This window comes from Anopheles arabiensis, chromosome 3, assembly GCF_016920715.1.
Source record: "Anopheles arabiensis isolate DONGOLA chromosome 3, AaraD3, whole genome shotgun sequence".
Classification (NCBI taxonomy): Eukaryota; Metazoa; Arthropoda; class Insecta; order Diptera; family Culicidae; genus Anopheles; species Anopheles arabiensis.
The window spans coordinates 75178035-75196323 of record NC_053518.1 but is presented as its reverse complement, the minus strand read 5'-3'; the positions used below and the strand labels follow the sequence as shown (position 1 = coordinate 75196323).

Sequence of the window (18289 nt, the reverse complement as noted above, 5' to 3'; positions counted from 1 at the left end):
CATGCGTGCGCTGTGCTTATCATCGGACCCCACACTCACCGAACACGACACCACAACACCACACGCGTACAACAGAGGTACGCCAGGAAGCGGTACAGCAAGCGCTAGCTGCACTAAAAAATCGCCCCAAACCTAGCTTGCCAATGCCATCCAAACGGAGCTCGGTGCTTAACCGCAGCCCCGAGCGCGATCATGACGATTCAGGTAAATGTTGTCCCATCAGGGGAAAAAACCGCGGGAAAAATACATACCCAAACTTACCGAACAAATACGTCCCAGAGGCGCATGACTACGCTAATTACAAATCACTTGTTCGTTCGAACATTAACAGAGGACCTTTTGTGTGCGAAAACATGTGTGTGTGTCCACATTCATAAGCTTAATTGGATCCATCCATTTGCACGAAAATTCACGCTTACATTACTGATGCAGCATAATAGTTTTATTTTTAATCCAAAATTTCTTGTCCAATACAACGTCCGATAAGATTCGACCCCTTTAATTAGAATTTACAACACAATGATCCAACTGCGAGCATCCTATTAGCTTCTTATCGGTCGATTTTTTTGTTTCTTGTAAAAACAGTATTTCCGTTTACGCCTAAATGTAGACTATTCGAATTAGAAGTTAAATAATTAAAGATCGTTAAATCCGTTCGGCTAAATCACAAAGCCAAACACAACCTAACTTCGTCCAACTTGTACTAATTGTGCTTTTGTGTCCGGTACCGCTATCCGCAGACTCCAGTACGGAAGACGAATCCATACCGGAGGAAGGTATGCTGGGAGGAAGAATATCGACGCCGGACCGGGACAACTACAATCTGCCCCGTGATCACATACTCACGCGGGAACCGATGAAGCTGCCCTCGGCCCGGGACCACCATCACCATCATCATTCGCAGCCCCAGCCACTGCCCCAGCCGCCGCAGCAGAAGCAATCGTCTCAGCATGGTTCTGGCGCGCAACCACCAACCCACCGACCGCCGCAAACGATCCCAACGCAACCGATCAGCGTGCAGCAGCAGCAGCAGCAGCAGCACGCAACACTGTCGGACACGTCGAGCGCCGGTTCGCCGCCGGCCGTGCACCGCTCAAACCACCACCACCAGTACCACCAGAGCAAACCGTCGAGCTACGACATTACCGAGCTGAACGATTTCCAGCTCAGCAGCAGCCAGCAGCAGCGCACGACACCGTACGCCGCGCCGGACATTACGCAGTTCAGTGCGAACACGCGGCGCGGCGCCGACCGGGTGACGCGCTACGTCAACCTGGCGAACCAGGAGCCGGGCGACACGAGCACGGCCGGCCGGTGGAAGGTGTCGGCCAAGATACAGCAGCTGCTGAACACGCTCAAGCGGCCGAAGCGGCGCCCGCTGCCCGAGTTCTACGAGGACAACGACATCGAGCTGGAGATAGCGGCCAACCCGAAGGATCCGAACGCGCCGAAACCGGAGGGCAGCGTGATGACGCCGGTGCACGGCGAGCAGCTGATCGTGCCGTCCGGGTTGCCGCGCACGCTCGAGGCCGCCCTGCAGCGGTACGGTACGAGCTCGTTCAAGGCGCCGATGGCGACCGTGCTCGACCCGAACGGCAAGATGACGACCACGCTCACGTACGGCAAGCTGCTGTCGCGAGCGCAAAAGATTGCGTACGCTCTCTCGACCAAGGTGTTCAGCAAGGGGCCGGAGCAGGTAGCGCTCAAACCGGGCGACCGAGTCGCGCTCGTCTACCCCAACAGTGACCCACTGAAGTAAGTGTATTGGGAATGGTAACGATTCGCGAGAGAGCGATATGTTTTAATGGGGCGTTTTTCCGTTTTTCATTTTCCAGCTTCCTGACCGCCTGGTACGGTTGCATGTTCCGTGGGCTTGTGCCGCTCCCGATCGAGCTGCCGCTGTCGAGTTCGGATTCGCCACCGCAGCAGGTTGGCTTTCTGCTCAGCTCGTGCGGCGTGCACGTGGCGCTCACGTCGGAAGCGTGCCTGAAGGGGCTGCCGAAATCATCCACCGGCGAGGTGGCCAAGCTGAAGGGCTGGCCCCGGCTGCACTGGTTCGTGACGGAGCACCTGCCGAAGGTGCCGAAAGACTTCAACACCAACAACAATCGCATCAGCGAAGACTCGAGCGCGTACATCGAGTACACGACGGACAAGGAGGGTAGCGTTATGGGCGTTACCGTAACGCGCCAGGCCATGATTAACCACTGCCGGGCGCTCACGATGGCCTGCCACTACACGGAGGGTGAAACGATCGTGTGTGTGCTGGATTTCAAGCGCGAGGTTGGCCTCTGGCACAGCATTCTCACGTCCGTGCTGAACGGGATGCACGTGCTGTTCATCCCGTACGCGCTGATGAAGCTGCGCCCGTCCTCGTGGATGCAGCTGATCACCAAGTACCGGGCGTCCTGCTGTCTGGTGAAGAGCCGCGACCTGCACTGGGGCCTGCTGGCGACGAAAGACCACAAGGAGATTTCGCTGTCCTCGCTGCGCATGCTGCTGGTGGCGGACGGTGCCAACCCGTGGTCCCTGTCCAGCTGCGACCAGTTCCTGAGCGTGTTCCAGTCGAAGGGGCTGCGGCCGGATGCGATCTGTCCGTGCGCCAGCAGCTCGGAAGTGTTTACCGTGTCGCTGCGACGGCCGGGCCGATCGGCGGCCGGCGGGTACAATCAGTCCGCCACGGGACGGGGCGTTCTGTCGATGTCCGCATTGTCACACGGTGTGGTACGGGTCGACAGTGAAGATTCGCTCACGTCGCTTACGCTGCAGGACTGTGGTCAGGTTATGCCGAGTGGTATGTTTTTTCGTTTTTGCATTATTAGGATCTGATGCGATCAGAAAGGTTGATTTGTTTAATTTTCTTATCATTTTTCAGCTACAATGGTTGTGGTCAGCGCCGATGGTCCACCAGTGCTCTGCAAAACGGATCAAGTTGGTGAGATTTGCGTCACGTCTGGTTCGAGCGGTACGGCCTACTATGGTTTGGAAGGAATGACAAATTCTTCCTTCAAGGTACGCTTACTTTGCACTTAACATCCTGGAATGCCGCGCCTAAATGACACTGTTTTGTACACGCCAGGTTCAGCCACTGCTGGAAGCGCCCACCACCAAGGACGGCGAAACGATCCCGGGCAAACCGATCGGCGACGAGGTGTACGTGCGCAGCGGTTTGCTCGGCTTTCTCGGGCCGGGCGGGCTCGTGTTTGTCTGTGGCTCGCGCGACGGCCTGATGACGGTGACGGGGCGCAAGCACAACTCGGACGACATCATCGCGACGGTGCTGGCCGTCGAGCCGATGCGCTTCATCTACCGCGGCCGGATCGCGGTGTTCAGCATCAAGGTGCTGCGGGACGAGCGCGTGTGCGTGATTGCGGAGCAGCGGCCCGACTGCTCGGAGGAAGAATCGTTCCAGTGGATGTCGCGGGTGCTGCAGGCAGTCGATTCGATCCACCAGGTCGGCATCTACTGTCTGGCGCTGGTGCCGCCGAACCATCTGCCCAAGACGCCGCTCGGCGGCATCCATCTGACCGAGGCGCGGCGCCGCTTCCTCGAGGGTTCGCTTCACCCGGCGAATGTGCTCATGTGCCCGCACACGTGCGTCACCAATCTTCCAAAACCACGCGAAATTCACCACGGTACGTATACCGAACAGCCCCCCCCAGCCAGCACTTCCCTCGTCGGCCCTCGGAATTGAAACATTGTGGAATGTTACATTGCGGGTTTTTGGTAGTCGTCGTCACTCCCTTCTTCTTGTCAGCACCATTCAATTTTAAATATCGCATCTTGTGTGTATTTGTATGCGTGTATATGTGTGTGTATGTGTGTGGCATCGATATTAGTGATGGGTAATTCGAAGCGTTTTCGTGGATCAACTCCGACTCTGGTGCGCAAAATATGAATCCGACTCCGAATCATAACCGGATTCGACTCCAGATCAGTTCGGATCAGTTCGGATCAATTCGGATACTTCTGGATCAGTTAGGAACAGTCCAGATTCGACTCCGGATCAGTCAGGATTCGACTCCGGATCAGCCCTATTCAGTTCGGATCAATTCGGATCAATTCGGATCAATTCGGATCAAATCGGATCAATGCGGATCAATTCGGATCAATTCGGATCAATTCGGATCAATCTGGATCAGTCCGGATCGGTCCAGATCAGTCCGGATCATAACCGAATTCGACTCCGGATCAGTCCGGATCAGTTCGGATCAATTCGGATACTTCTGGATCAGTTCGGAACAGTCAGGATTCGACTCCGGATCAGTCAGGATTCGACTCCTTATCAGCCCGGATCTGTTCGGATTAGTCCAGATCAGTCCGGATCATAACCGGATTCGACACTGGATCAATTCGGATCAATCTGGATCAGTTCGGATCAGTTCGGATCAGTCTGCATTAGTTCGGATTAGTCTGGATCGGTCTGGATAATAACCGGATTCGACTCTGGATCAGTCCGGATCAGTTCAGATCAATCTGGATCAATCCGGATCAGTCTGGATGAGTCTGAACGAGTCCGGTAGAGTTCGGTAGAGTCCAGTAGAGTCCGAACGAGTCCGAGCGAGTATTTTGAGCGATAGAGTCGATCCGACTCCGGAAAAAATGGTATTTACCCATCACTAATCGATATACCCCAATCGAGCTGAATAGTAACTGTTCTTTCATAGAGCTAGCTCCTCGTCTTCACCATCAAAACGAGCTTGTATGTTTGACGTGTATGTGTGTGTCTGTGTGCTTGAAACGATAACTGGACAACACCATTACACACTCTCCCGCCCGTCATGCTTTTACTGTATCACCTCCAGCAATACGCAAACAACATCCAAGACACGTTTCTAGAGCACAAAGCACTTTATAATGTACCAGCCGCTGCATCACAATTAATTTAAACGTATAACAATTGCATGACGGAGAACATATTTTAATATTAACGCGAGCGATACCGTACTGCGGAGACTAATTCCTCAAAAAAAATAATAATATTCAAGTATGTTTCAATGGGTAAAGGGTATTATTTTTACTTTACAACATTTTAGCTATTTCATTGCACCAACACTCTAATAACAAAACCAAATCACAATTAATTCGGTGGCGGAACAACATCGCTAGAGACGTGTGCATGATCATTTAGACTGTCGCTAGAATCTGTAGAAAACTCTCGCGTGTGTGTGTGCGTGTATGTTAGTTTCATTACCGAAAGGAGTGGCAGTCTGAAGTCACTCTTTCCCCTTTCCCTTCAAATCATATGTGTGTCCACACACGTGTCACTTGTCAATTCGCAAAGATCACATTTTCGGTGGCTCCTCCAGCATATTTGAAAGAGAAATTAAACCAACCGAACCAATTGTCCACCTTTCATCATCACCAACACCTGCATCAACCTCCGTTTTGGCCGTTTTTTTCTTAATTTCAAATTACCGAAACCCTTCTTGTTTTCAACCAACCTCCAACCTCACACTCCATTGTTGCGAATGCTTTTCTCTCCAGCCCCGTTCTCCCCCCCTAGTCCCCTCTTTTCCAGAAACAAATTGGCGTGTGTAATGGTTTTTTTTCTTTCTCACAACAATCCGCGTTGATTGTGTATGTGATGGTGTGCCATTGATTTCGTATAGTTTTTCATTTTCTCAAAATTAATATCATTTTCTCTTTCTCTCTCTTCTCTCTCTCTATATTAATTTTCTTTTCCAAAATGCTGCTCTCTCCTCACCAAACCAATAAAAAAACAAAAACAAAAAACTAATTCATTCCAACAATCGCGCCTAAAACCGCCTAACAATTGCAATGCAATCATCAAATAATATTACTCTACTAATATCCCCCACAACAACAACAACAACAACAACATCAAATTGTGGTATGGGGTTGGAAATGCTGTGCAAAACTACTACTACTAAAAAAAACAATTGCACGTGGTTTTGTGGTGTTTCGGTTTTTTAAACGGCTAACCTCTGAATGGAACTAATAATAACAACCGCTCTGGTTTGGGGGTTTTTTCGCGTATCGACTGCATTGTGTCGAATGCACTTGATGGCATCTTGTCGTGTGGTGTGTGTGTGTGATACACAATAATTCTAACTCTTCACCGATCATCATCATCATCTACAACAACATCATCAACAACCTTACTGTCGTACACATCACAAAACAAAACGCTTTTCACACTTCTCACATGTACATATTACATTTATTCACATACACATTATATACTGTTTTGTGTATAATTTAAAACTACTACACTGTTGTTGGACGTTTGTTTTGTTTTTTTTTTGTTTTTTCAATGCGGAATATATTATGTATTTTGCTTACCACACATAATTTACAACTTCACTATTTATGGTGTCGCTGCTACAAAACACACGATCATAATCGTTTTGTTATTTCAAACAAATTGTGCACACAAACACAAACCATTCCGCATTTTGTTTGTTTTGCCTACACACTGAACACACTTGCGTCGCTCTTCTGCCTCTGTATGTGTCTTGTGGACATGTTTTTTTTGTGCGTCGCGTGCGACTACGCTTTTGCGCGCTTGACACGCGCCGACTTGATGATGGGCTCGTTTTGACCTCACCAAAAAATAAACGAACGATCACTGTGCAAACTACGAAAACCCACCCACCGAAAAAACAAACAACCCCTCCCCCCCTTCCTCCCCTCCCCTATTTGCATACACTAAAATCAGGCTCTATCCAACAACTTCAAATTTCCGGAACGTCATCCTCATCGTCCGCCACGAACCTTGGCGGTGTGGCTGGACTCGGCACCGGCACTGGTACGGGCACCACCGGTACAGATGCCTCCGTTGGCCCTGCTTCGGTAATGGTCGGCAATCTGGTGCAGGGCAATCGGCTTGCCTCTGCCCAGGGCCGCGATATCGGTTTGGCCGACGATAACGAACGCAAGGTAGGTGTGCCGATCGTCTCACGATCTCGCTCTCGCACAAATTTCTGCAAATTTTGTTTTGCCCATTGTCCTTACTCATTTTCTCTCTCTCTCTCTCTCTCTCTCTCTGTAACGTGTAAACAGCATCAGCTAATTACGGGCGTGCTGCGATGGCGCGCAAACTCATCGCCCGATCACGTCCTGTACACGCTGCTCAACGCGAAGGGTGCGGTCGCGAAAACGCTCACCTGCTCCGAGCTGCACAAGCGGGCGGAAAAGATAGCCGCCCTGCTGCAGGAGCGGGGCAAGGTGAATCCGGGCGATCACGTCGCGCTCATCTTCCCGCCCGGGCTCGATCTGATCTGCGCGTTCTACGGGTGTTTGTATTTGGGCGCCGTGCCAGTCACCATACGGCCGCCGCACCCGCAGAATCTCATCACCACGCTGCCGACCGTGCGGATGATCGTGGACGTGTCGAAGAGCGGCATCATCCTGTCGATCCAGAGCATCATCAAGCTGCTGAAATCGCGCGAGGCGGCCACCTCGATCGATCCGAAGAGCTGGCCGACCATCCTGGACATCGAGGACAACCCGAAACGGAAGCTGGCCGGTAAGGAAGGATAGCTGAGAGCTGACGGGGAAGGTGTGGAGCATTTGCTGTAATGATTTGTATTCCCTTTTTGCAGCCATCGCCAACAGTACACTGGATTCGACGGCCTATCTTGACTTCAGTGTGTCCACCTGTGGTCGGCTGAGTGGCGTTATCATCACGCATCGGTAAGTTTGTCGTGTGGAAAGCTTCGCTCATTTCGAAATAGTTTGCCAATGCCAATTGTTGCACACATTTAAGGGAACAGCCAACGGATTTCATTTGTTTGAGATGGATAAAGTCACAATCAGTGCTGCAAAATGTCATGAGCATCACGAGATATTTGCCCACGAAACCAATGAACACATCCGTGGTAGCTTGATGCTCATTGCTGAAACACAATGAAAGTGCGTCATGACATGCCGTATGCGACGTGCGAGTGATGCTCTGACTCGCAAGCTAAGCTTAATGCCGTCACAATCATAATCATGACTTTTTCTGGCTGGGTCAAAACAAGTGTCAAACAGTGCTGCCAAATGCCACTGTTTCAGTCAGCAACACTCATGACTGAAACGAAGTTCAAATCAGCTCACGTACACGTACTGAGATGATCAGAGGTGAGACTCAAACTATTTGCGGATCAATCACATGCTTAGTGACCTTTTTGTTTGGCACCCAATTCTTGATCACTCACTTAGTAACGACATTTGCTGCCGGTGATATTCACAACATTCTTGAAATATACTTGGCGTGTGGTTCCCAGCAGCAAAATGAGCATGCTTTCTCGCTCTGTCTGGTTTGTCTGATCTGTCCGGTCAAACAGAGCGAGAAACCATGCTCATTTTGTTTCTTGGAATCACTCGCAAGCACCGCATATCTCCCATGACTGTCGTGATCATCACCGAGAGAAAATGTCACCCAGCATGTGATGATCGCAACAACTTTTTGAGTCTCATCTCTGATCATCACAGTATAGTTTGTAACGCTGACATTATTTTGTTTCAGCCAGAAGTTGTCATGACTATGTCAGTGACATTTTGCAAAACTGATCACAGTCATGACAAAAAAAAGTCGTGACATAGTGACTGATCAAGCGTTGGTCGCAAAAGTGTCACGAAGCATGCATTGGTCTCACCAATCGTTTTGAGTATCACCTCTGATTATCAATATTGAGTACGTGACGCTGACATGGATTTTGTTTGAAAAAGATGTTTTTATGACATTGACAGTGAAATTTTGCTGCACTGGTCACAATATTCTTGTTATATGTTGCTAAAAATTTAAAAATTCATTTAAAAAAAATGATCTTTTTTATCTGGTTGTATCCTTTGGATCCTTTGGAGCTTCTTGTCACTTAGGGACGTGAGTTATTAACAACTGGGCTTTGCTTCGGTGCTCTGATTGTTGTCTAATAGATACAAGATGTTGCAGATGCTGAAATAGACGTATACGACGTCCACAAACTGCCTCACGGAGTCCGCTTTAAACCCTACGGGTTGCGCTTCTTCGATCGCGCAAGCTCCTGATCGAAGTTGCTTTACTTTTTTAGCCATCACGGTTAGAGTTCCACTGATAGAGATGTCAAATTTTGTTTACTTACTCATGGGATACTATTATTGGAAGTGCTATTAACGTTTTGTTAGTGCGGGTTAAGATAAATCCATGAAAAATCGTCAATTTTTGTCCATTTTTTTAATGCAAACGTTAGCATACATCATTATTGTTTACAAAATACAGTCTGAACTCACTGGTTGAACTTCGATTCCCTGCCAACTATTGAATATGTGCTCTTTAGTAGGCATGTTGCTCCTTTTAGTGAAATATGCAACAGAAATGTTCAATAGTTGAGGAAAAATGCTAGCTTTTTCATCAATATTTTATAAATATTTGGAAAAACAACAATTTATCCGCAGTGTGCAATAATTAGCAAATTACCCAACAATAATGATTTGAAAATGTCCAACGTTTCACTCCCCCACAGATCCCTGTCGAGTCTCTGTGCCAGCCTGAAGCTTGCCTGCGAGCTGTACCCTAGTCGCCATGTAGCACTCTGTCTTGATCCGTACTGTGGCCTTGGCTTCTCCATGTGGACGCTGATCAGCGTGTACAGTGGTCACCACTCGATACTGATCGCACCGTATGAGGTAAGTAAATCGATGCCTACACTATTTCACCATTTTCTTATCGAACTCTTCTAACCATTCACAGGTGGAAGCCAATCCTAGTCTCTGGCTGAGCACGCTTTCCCAGTACCGGGTGCGCGATACCTTCTGCTCGTACGGCGTGATCGAGCTGTGCACGAAAGCACTGAGCAACTCGATCCAGGCGCTGAAGCAGCGCAACATCAACCTTGGCTGCGTGCGGACGTGCGTGGTCGTGGCGGAGGAGCGACCGCGCGTCCAGCTCACGCAGCAGTTCTGCAAGCTGTTCCAGGCGCTCGGGCTGAACACGCGCTGCGTCTCGACCTCGTTCGGGTGCCGGGTCAATCCGGCCATCTGCGTGCAGGGTGCCAGCTCGGCCGAGAGTGCGCAGGTGTACGTGGATCTGCGGGCGCTGCGCAACAACCGGGTGGCGCTGGTCGAGCGCGGTGCACCGAACTCGCTCTGCCTGGTCGAGTCGGGCAAGCTGCTGCCGGGCGTGAAGGTGATCATCGCCAACCCGGACTCGAAGGGCCAGTGTGGCGATTCGCATCTCGGGGAGATTTGGGTAGGTTCGCTTGTTTGTTTCGGTGTCGTCACATTGCTAATTGCGTCACAATTCATTTTTGCTCACAGGTCCAATCGCCGCACAACTCGAACGGCTACTTTACGATCTACGGCGACGAAACGGACTACAACGACCATTTCAACGCCAAGCTGGTGACGGGCTGCTCGACCAACGATACGTGGGCCCGCACCGGCTACCTCGGATTCCTGCGGCGCACCGAGTGCTCCCAGGCCGGCTCGATACTGGACGAAACCACACCGAGCATAGCTAGTCGCGATTCGGATACCGAATCAATCCATTCACAGGTGAGAGACGGACGCTCCCATTGAGCAATCCCTGTTAAAGATCGCTTCTCAAAATCATCGCCTGTACGCTCATCTTCTCACAATAGGGTCACAACACGCTCAACTCAACGACAAGCTCGAACGCGGGCGGCAATACAGTGGCCACGGCTGGTGGGGTGGCGGGCAACGAGCAGGAGCTGCACGATGCCGTCTACGTGGTCGGCGCGCTCGACGAGGTGATTACGCTGCGCGGCATGAACTACCATCCGATCGACATTGAGAATTCGGTGCTGCGCTGCCACAAGAAGATTGCCGAGTGTGCCGTCTTCACCTGGACCAACCTGCTGGTCGTGGTGGTCGAGCTGGATGGCAACGAGTCGGAAGCGCTCGATCTGGTACCGCTCGTGACGAACACCGTGCTCGAGGAGCATCAGCTGATTGTGGGCGTCGTCGTTGTCGTCGATCCCGGTACGTGTCTATGCAATGGATTAGTGGTGGGAGCTCGGAATCGGACCTACTCGATTCTGATTCCGTGTTCGGAATCAATTCCGGAGACGATTCCGATGATGGAATCGATTCCAATTCCGGAGTCGAACCCGGAATCGAATCCGTAGTCGAATCCGGAGTCGAATACGGATTCGAAACCGGAGTCGTTTCCAGAGTCGATTCCGGAGTCGATTCCAGAGTCGATTCCGGAGTCGATGTCTGAGTCGATTCCGGAGTCGATTCCAAAGTCAATTCTGAAGTCGATTCCGGAGTCAATTCCGGGGCAAATCCGGAGCCAATTCTGGAGTTGATTCCAGAGCCGCTTCCGGAGACGGAGTTGGCTTCGGAATCTGAACCGACCTGGGAATCGCAATTTGCTCCGGTAACGGAATCAGGTTTGACTCCAGAAATGGAATTTGCTTCGGAATGAGAATCAGTTCTCGAATTGAAATACGAAGTTTCAGAAGAGAAGTCAGTCCGGAAATCTCCATGAGATTCGTTTACAAGTAAATTTTAATTCTTTGCGGCTATCAATATCATTGATCAATATCAATCAATCATTGAACCTAAACGCCTATTCTTATGGATATGTCGAAACCGACTCCGTTTCGAAGCAGATTCTGATTTCGGAGTCGAATTCGATTCCTGAACCAATTCCGCAGTCAACTCCGGAACCAATTCCAGAGCCAATTCCGGAGTTGATTCCGATTACGGAATAGATTCCGGAAACTGTCTCGACCTACTATCCGGAATCGTTTCCAGAAAACTGCGGAGCTAGTTGGAATCGATTCCGACGAAAACTTCATTTTTCCCATCACAACAATGGATGCCTATTTTTATTTGTTGTACCGAAAAAAAAAGAGTATAATTTAATGAATTTGCTCTCTAACTTTGCTTTTCTTTGTGTTGCAGGCGTTGTACCGATCAACAGCCGTGGTGAGAAGCAGCGGATGCATCTGCGCGATGGTTTCCTCGCCGATCAGCTCGACCCGATCTACGTTGCGTACAACATGTAAGCGCTACGCTGGCCCGTGAAGAGCCGCCGCGGGACGTTGTTGCAGATGGAAAAAGGGAGGAAAACATGTGTGGTTGTGTGGTGTGTCAGCGCAATGAATGCAGAATGCAGAACGCAAAAGAAAAAAAAACCAAACTGCCTCGGACGACGGGCTGCCACCACCACCAACCAAGTGCGAGTGAAGCCGTGCGGGAATGTATACAATACAGTGTGTCGTGTTCAGGGACAATTTCTTTGCGGTACGATCTATATATATACATACATATATATATATTGAGCGCTTTTGCTAGGCGATGATAGGTGGCGTGGTGCCGCCAATAAATTATAAAACACGTAACGGCAACAGAAGCACAATAGCAGAGAAGCACAGCAAAAAACGTCACATTTGCTCACAATTAATATACAAGTCGATTTAGCGCAGTGAGCAGTGAGAAAGATGAAAAACGGAGCGCTTAGAGAGTAGTAGTAGCCTGCCTGCGCAGATGAAGAAATAGTAAACTTGTTTAGTAATCAAATGATTCAAGGACGCGCGCGCGCCTATAATCGATAAAAGCGCCACACTGTTTTCAGTTGATTGAAATGAAGCAAGCTAGAAACACGCACCTTCCTCCCCCCAACCCTATTCAATCGATTACTGCCAACAGGGGGAGGGGACACGAGCTCGATGGTAGAGTAGTGTGCGCGAGGCGCATCGTAGTAGCCTGGTGCGAGAAGCATGCAGAAGCATGTACAGTTTTGCAAATGCAACAATGCACACAGGAGCGAGCGTAGTGTTGTAGTAGGCACTGGGCGACTCACATACTACAGCAGGCAGCACTGTTATTTTTCATCTCCCCCTTTTCCCAGTTTTGCCAACACCGCTCCGCTCCTTCTTCTTCACAGCCATTCACAGTCTCGTAGTGATGTGTAGTTAATTTTCTTCTAGTACGAAATATCTACCGTAATGTTGTTTGTGATTATGAAACTAGAAAGAGAGAGAGAGAGGAAAAGAGAGAGAGAGAGAGCGAGAGAAAGTAAATCGTGCGATAGGTTTTACGTCTGTCCTGTCCCTGTGTAAGGTGAAATGTAGCAGTAATCGTGTTGGAATAATTATTATCAATCGGATGAAAATGTAATCAGCAATCGGAAACGCATAGTAAGGTTTTGACGCTTTCGTGTCCATTCTTCTGTACATACCACCATTTATAAGCATTAATGACAAAACAAGAGAGCTGCAAAAGGCGGCATATACCCATCAACATAAACCATCCTTCTTCTACTTCGCATAAAAACACACACACATTAAAGAAAAAGGAGGCCATGAGGAGGGACATTGAGTAGGCGACGACGGTGGTAAACGTTTGTTGGCAGCGAAGTTAGTTCGAGCCTCTACATACACTACTACATAGTACTACAACCCTTCTTAACACTCTCACTTTCTTTCTCTCTCTCTCTCTCTCTCTCTCTAAGTCATTTGGTTGTAATGCGCCATGGCAGACTCTCGATGATGTGAAAGACTCTATATAAATGCGAGCATATAAACATTTAAATATATTATTGTACGTCCTAATACAGACCGCCCCCCCCCCCCCAACTCTCGTCCCTCTTAGAGTGTGTGTGTGTATACTTATTAGTGCGGCAGCCGCAGCGAAGGACAAAAAAACAAAAAGATAGCAGGTAGGAAGAATTCTGTTGGGTTCTCAGTAATAGTAGCGCCGCCCTGATGATGTAAGCGTATGCCAGCAGCGCGCGCTTTCTTTCGACTGTATTCAACCCTTCCCTCCAGAACAGCCCCCACCCCCCCCCCCACCCTCCTCCCCCAAGGAAAACTGTGTAGATTTAGAGCGCGTTTCTTCTTCGGTAGGTTTACAATTACTGCTACAACCTATTACTACTACTATTACTACGACAACTATTACTACTATTACTACTACTACTTCCGTTTTTTTGTGATTATTAAGGTATAGTGAAAAATGAAGAAAGGAAACAGGAAGGAATAGAATTATCTGTGTATAAGGTGAATTTAAGTAAGCGAAAGAAAAACAAACAAACAAGTCAGTTTAAAGAAAAATACACGAAACAAATCTCTCCTTTTCTCTCTGTAATCTCTGCTTTTTGTGTGTATTATTTTGTGACTCTCTCCTTAGAAAGCGTTTTGGGGTGGAATTTTGTATGTGTGCTCTGAGGTGTGTATGTATGCTGCCCATTTTTGGAATTCTAGTGGAATATTTGCTTCAGAAGTTTTCGTCCAATTGATGACCCATAGTTCGCCGTGGGAAATAGTCTTACAGGATTCTTATAGGCTTGCCTTCATTAGTAGATGACTCTTAGTGTAATTGGTTTGAAACTTTCATTGTTGTTTTGCTTGGTAAATTTCTAAGCTTCGCCTCATTATTTTACAAATGTGTTGTAAACATGACGTAAAATACTTATTTTTATAGTTTCAGAATCCTTTTTAGACAATATCTGGTTGGAAATTATTCTTTGTAAGGATTCTTGTTGGTTTTTCGCATTAGTTCATCTTTTTTAGAAAAAAGTAAATTTATTTTTAAAAAATATGATGTATTCAGTTAGAAAACACTCTGGAGACTCTCATACGTACATGCACACCACAACAAATTGACGACGATCGTTGGAATAGCGGTAAAAAGCAAAACCGCAGGACCTGTTCAGCATTAGAAAGGAAAATAAAATTGTTGCACGAAAGAAAAACCACATTTTATGTTATATTTCTATTTAAGAACACTTATCAAATAAATGTATGTGTTTAACACTTTTTGAGATAAGATTCACAACGTTTTCCATACCGGTACTGCTCTGCTCGCACGATTTCAAAGGATTCACAGGAACCGAAGACGATTTCTACAAACCGCGCCGCCGCGTAGAGTCAACGAAAGCAATCTATGAAAAGTAACAGGAGAGCAGCAATTAGAAGAGGATACCTTTTACCAGTTTGGCTTGGGCTTCAATACCAGCTTAGATGGGTTTTTGTATATACATGGTTGATGTATTTGATACTGTAGCTCCACCCCCTTTTTTCTAATATCCTTCCAATCAGTTATCTGTGTATCGCTTTCCTGTTATCACACTCGAAACGATCGATAGGTTGCTGAGTGTGTGTGAGCCTTGATGGAGGGGAAATGCTCTCTCGATCTCTCTCTATCTTGCTCTCGTTGCTAGTGGATGCTGGAGTGATCAAAACGGGTGACCTAGAATTTTGACTTTCGGGAACCAGGAGCGCATCCAAATGGAGGATGATGATCTCTCGTGAGCAGTTGCGTTAGTATACGATCTTCTCACATTCATGTCCGTGCAGAGGGGAAGTTGATCGGTAGTAGTGTATGTGATGTGATTGCGGGCTGGTAAAGGATGCAAGTATACCGCTCTCTTTCTTTCATTCTTTTTGGGGCCCAATTTTGTCCTGAAATTGGGACATTTGATAACAGGAGAGCATCCGACGATGGAGGTGATCTCTATTGATCAGCTGTGTTAGTATACGATATCACACGCGTACAGGGTTTCCCATGGAGTTTTTGAAAATGTTCTTCAATTAACACGTTTTATTAACTGTTTTCATTTTCGTTTGAAATAATTTTCTTTTTTAACTTAAAACGTTAGCAGTTTAGAGTGTTTGGAACGTTTTCTGAATGTTTTATTCTACTAATTACACCTGTTCTCACTTTCCTCTGAATCTTTATCCGTTTGCTATGGATCGCAATCCATGAGATTGGATCGCAATCAATACGTCTGAATCGTTTGCAGCTACGTTTGGATCGCTCTCAGCTACCTTTGGATTTAGCGGTTGCTCGCGTAAATCTCGTTGCGGCGCAAAGTTTATTTGGTGACCGCGGGACACATTTGCCCTCTAAGGAAAGAACTAAACAATTATGTAATGCATTCAATTGTAAAATCTTATCGTATTTTATACGAAGCTTACATCACCATTCATACGTTTTTGATTATTAGACCAAGTTTTCCAAACAAACCAGCACAATCTTCTTCTTTTTAGCGTAACGACCTACGTGGTCATTCAGTTTTGTTCAGGGTTTCGAGGTATAGTCGGATATTCCATCTTTAGAATGGAGGAAATCTGTTCTGATGCGTAGAAGCAGACAAATCTGTCAAATGTTGTTCATAGCTTAAAAATTAGTTTTTAACACATATTCTCAATTGGGTTAAAACATAGACGATTTGAAAAGCAACAATTTCGTATTGTTCTGTTGTGAGGAGAATCGTGATGTACGCCGAATGGTCACTAAATAAACGGTGCGCTAAAACGAAATTTGCGCGAGCTACCGTAAAATCCAAAGGTAGCTGAGAGCGATCCAAACGTTGCTGAAAACGATTCAGATGTAGCTGCAAACGATTCAGACGTAGTTGATTGCGATCCAATCTCATGGATTGCGATCCATAGCAACCGGATAAAGATTCAGAGGAAAGTGAGAACAGGTGTATTATTATTTTTCAGATTTGGACGGTTTTGTGTGTCGCCGGGATTGCTGTCATCGTTATTGATGCATTGTTGGGACCTAGGGCCTACAGATAAAATCCTTCTAGTTAATAAATAAACCCGTCTAGTTGACCCGTTAGAGCATTTAACTACAAAGTGGACAGGAGATGAACGTATCTCGGCAGCAACGCTCCAACATGGAGGGTTCATAGCCATGTTTAGGTCCAGGTCCTGCTTGAAGTGCTTAAAATGGCAATTCTTCGTACAAGAGAGCAGTACAATTCCTCTTAAATTCACCTCATGAAACAATGGCATCACTCCCCTTCCTCTTTCATGGTGTGCCGGCGTCGCTTATGAACATGCAAGTATCGTTCCCGCTTGAAAGCTTTACCGCACACGTCGCATTCGTGCGGACTTCCATCGGTGTGCAGTTGGGCATGTTCCGTCAGGTGGTGTCTAAAACAAAAAGAAAAATTAAAACATGATTATTTTTCATCCTCGGAATGCTCCCATTTACCCCCTGAAATGCACTTACTTTAGCAGAAACGCCTGCCCGCAAACATCACACCGAAACGTACGCTCCCGGTGGGCCAAGCTTTGGTGTTGCTTCCACTGGGACGAGGTGTAAAACTGCCGGTCGCAGAATTCACACGCAAACCCCGGCACACCCCGATGCTTGGCCAGGTGATACCTGAGCGAGGACCGATCGCAGAAACTGTCCCCACAGTGCTCACACCGATAGTTGCGTACGTTCCGGTGTATCTTCAGATGCTTCCGCAAGCTGGCCGACAGCGCAAAGCGTTTGTCGCACTGCTCGCAGGCGAAGCGTTTCGTTGCGCTGCTGTGCACCGGCATGTGCTTGCTGATCTGCGACACCAGCTTGCCGCACACGGGGCAAGCTTTCTTTGGGCGGCGGGTGGGTTTTGATGCAGGGTGTGTTTTTGTTGCTGCCTTTTCGGCTTCCAGTGCGGTACTTTCCACCTCTTGTGCGGGAACATCTTCAATTGCATTCGGGGACGTTTCTAGCTGGTCATTAGCATCGTCCTCGAGCATCGGCTGAGACCCGGGATTATAATCATCCTCTACTTCATCAAGGTAAGCTATGACGCTTTGCAGCTTGTTGTAGACTTCCAGAGCAGTTGCCTCAAATTTGGAAAAATCGGCCATCCTATGATGGCACCGGGCACAAACACAGTTGGGCAGTCCATCGTTCTCATCAACCTAAGGGAACAAAGGGGAATCGTTAAAATATAAGCTATGGGAACAACCAAAGCTCCAGATGCGAACCAAACCTTAGGCAGGAGCACATCAGCAGCATCGATCAGGATTTCGTTTATGGTTGAGTTGATAAACAAAGGCACACAATCTTCTAGGGAAAGACAGAAGCGACACAAATTTTCAAAATTTAATCGCAAATCCACACAGTCGTTATTCATAGTTCGGTGTAGAACTGTTTCCTTTTTTTCGCTTTGAATCGTCTTGTAAACAAATGAACGTCAAATCAAAAAATCAACTGACAGTTTGCAAGCACATTCCCAAAGGACAAAACATCGCGGGAGAAAGAGAGAGAAGTAAGAGATTGAAATGGGCGGTTAACTATGTCGTTTTGTCGCATAATTTGTTAGGTCGAGCAAAACAAACAAAACCAAGCCTAAAATCACTGAATTTTTAAAGATGTATTATACCTGAATAATGTTAATGATACACAAGAACGACAAAACAGCTAAAATATCTGAATATCATCGATAGTTTAAGAAGTACTTAATAGGTACATAAATCAAATAGAAACATGCATTATAGCATTATTATCATAGCAATGGGTCACAATTGCGCCAAATAGCTGTTTGCTTACGCTTTTATTGAATTATTTATTAAAATTTTAATAAATAAATATATAA

The 18289-nt window shown here is 47.3% G+C and overlaps 2 protein-coding genes across 18 annotated transcripts in view; one reads left to right on the top strand and one right to left on the bottom strand.

Annotated features, from left to right (window-relative positions):
* The window catches only part of LOC120905035 (disco-interacting protein 2), a 141375-nt gene extending 127329 nt beyond the window's left edge, over positions 1 to 14046 (top strand). For 11 of the 17 annotated variants that reach the window (XM_040315670.1, XM_040315669.1, XM_040315668.1 and 8 more), the window contains 13 exons: positions 76 to 204; positions 741 to 1755; positions 1836 to 2794; positions 2876 to 3012; positions 3080 to 3635; positions 6683 to 6903; positions 7027 to 7492; positions 7569 to 7659; positions 9453 to 9615; positions 9680 to 10177; positions 10246 to 10482; positions 10569 to 10929; positions 11860 to 14046. In XM_040315670.1, the coding sequence (XP_040171604.1) occupies positions 76 to 204; positions 741 to 1755; positions 1836 to 2794; positions 2876 to 3012; positions 3080 to 3635; positions 6683 to 6903; positions 7027 to 7492; positions 7569 to 7659; positions 9453 to 9615; positions 9680 to 10177; positions 10246 to 10482; positions 10569 to 10929; positions 11860 to 11963 (4937 nt within the window). In that variant the 3' untranslated portion in view covers positions 11964 to 14046. The remainder of the gene's footprint in view (positions 1 to 75; positions 205 to 740; positions 1756 to 1835; positions 2795 to 2875; positions 3013 to 3079; positions 3636 to 6682; positions 6904 to 7026; positions 7493 to 7568; positions 7660 to 9452; positions 9616 to 9679; positions 10178 to 10245; positions 10483 to 10568; positions 10930 to 11859) is intronic. The other 6 variants (XM_040315671.1, XM_040315663.1, XM_040315659.1 and 3 more) reach the window with 2 other exon arrangements.
* A 1559-nt stretch (positions 14047 to 15605) lies between these two features.
* On the bottom strand, positions 15606 to 17859 carry LOC120905037 (zinc finger protein 675-like). Its single transcript, XM_040315674.1, has 3 exons — positions 17684 to 17859; positions 16927 to 17612; positions 15606 to 16847 (listed from the first exon to the last, which is right to left on the bottom strand). The coding sequence occupies exons 1-3, from the start codon at positions 17825 to 17827 to the stop codon at positions 16706 to 16708; spliced, it is 972 nt and encodes a 323-aa protein (XP_040171608.1). The 5' UTR covers positions 17828 to 17859; the 3' UTR covers positions 15606 to 16705.
* Positions 17860 to 18289: the final 430 nt, after the last annotated feature.

Excerpts from the sequence above, each read along its gene's own strand:
- LOC120905037 (XM_040315674.1), bottom strand. The coding sequence starts at position 17,827 with ATGAATAACGACTGTGTGGATTTGCGATTAAATTTTGAAAATTTGTGT. Across the intron at positions 17,613-17,683 it reads CTGATGTGCTCCTGCCTAAG|GTTGATGAGAACGATGGACT; the intron begins GTTTGGTTCGCA and ends TTGTTCCCTTAG. Across the intron at positions 16,848-16,926 it reads GGGCAGGCGTTTCTGCTAAA|ACACCACCTGACGGAACATG; the intron begins GTAAGTGCATTT and ends TTTTTGTTTTAG.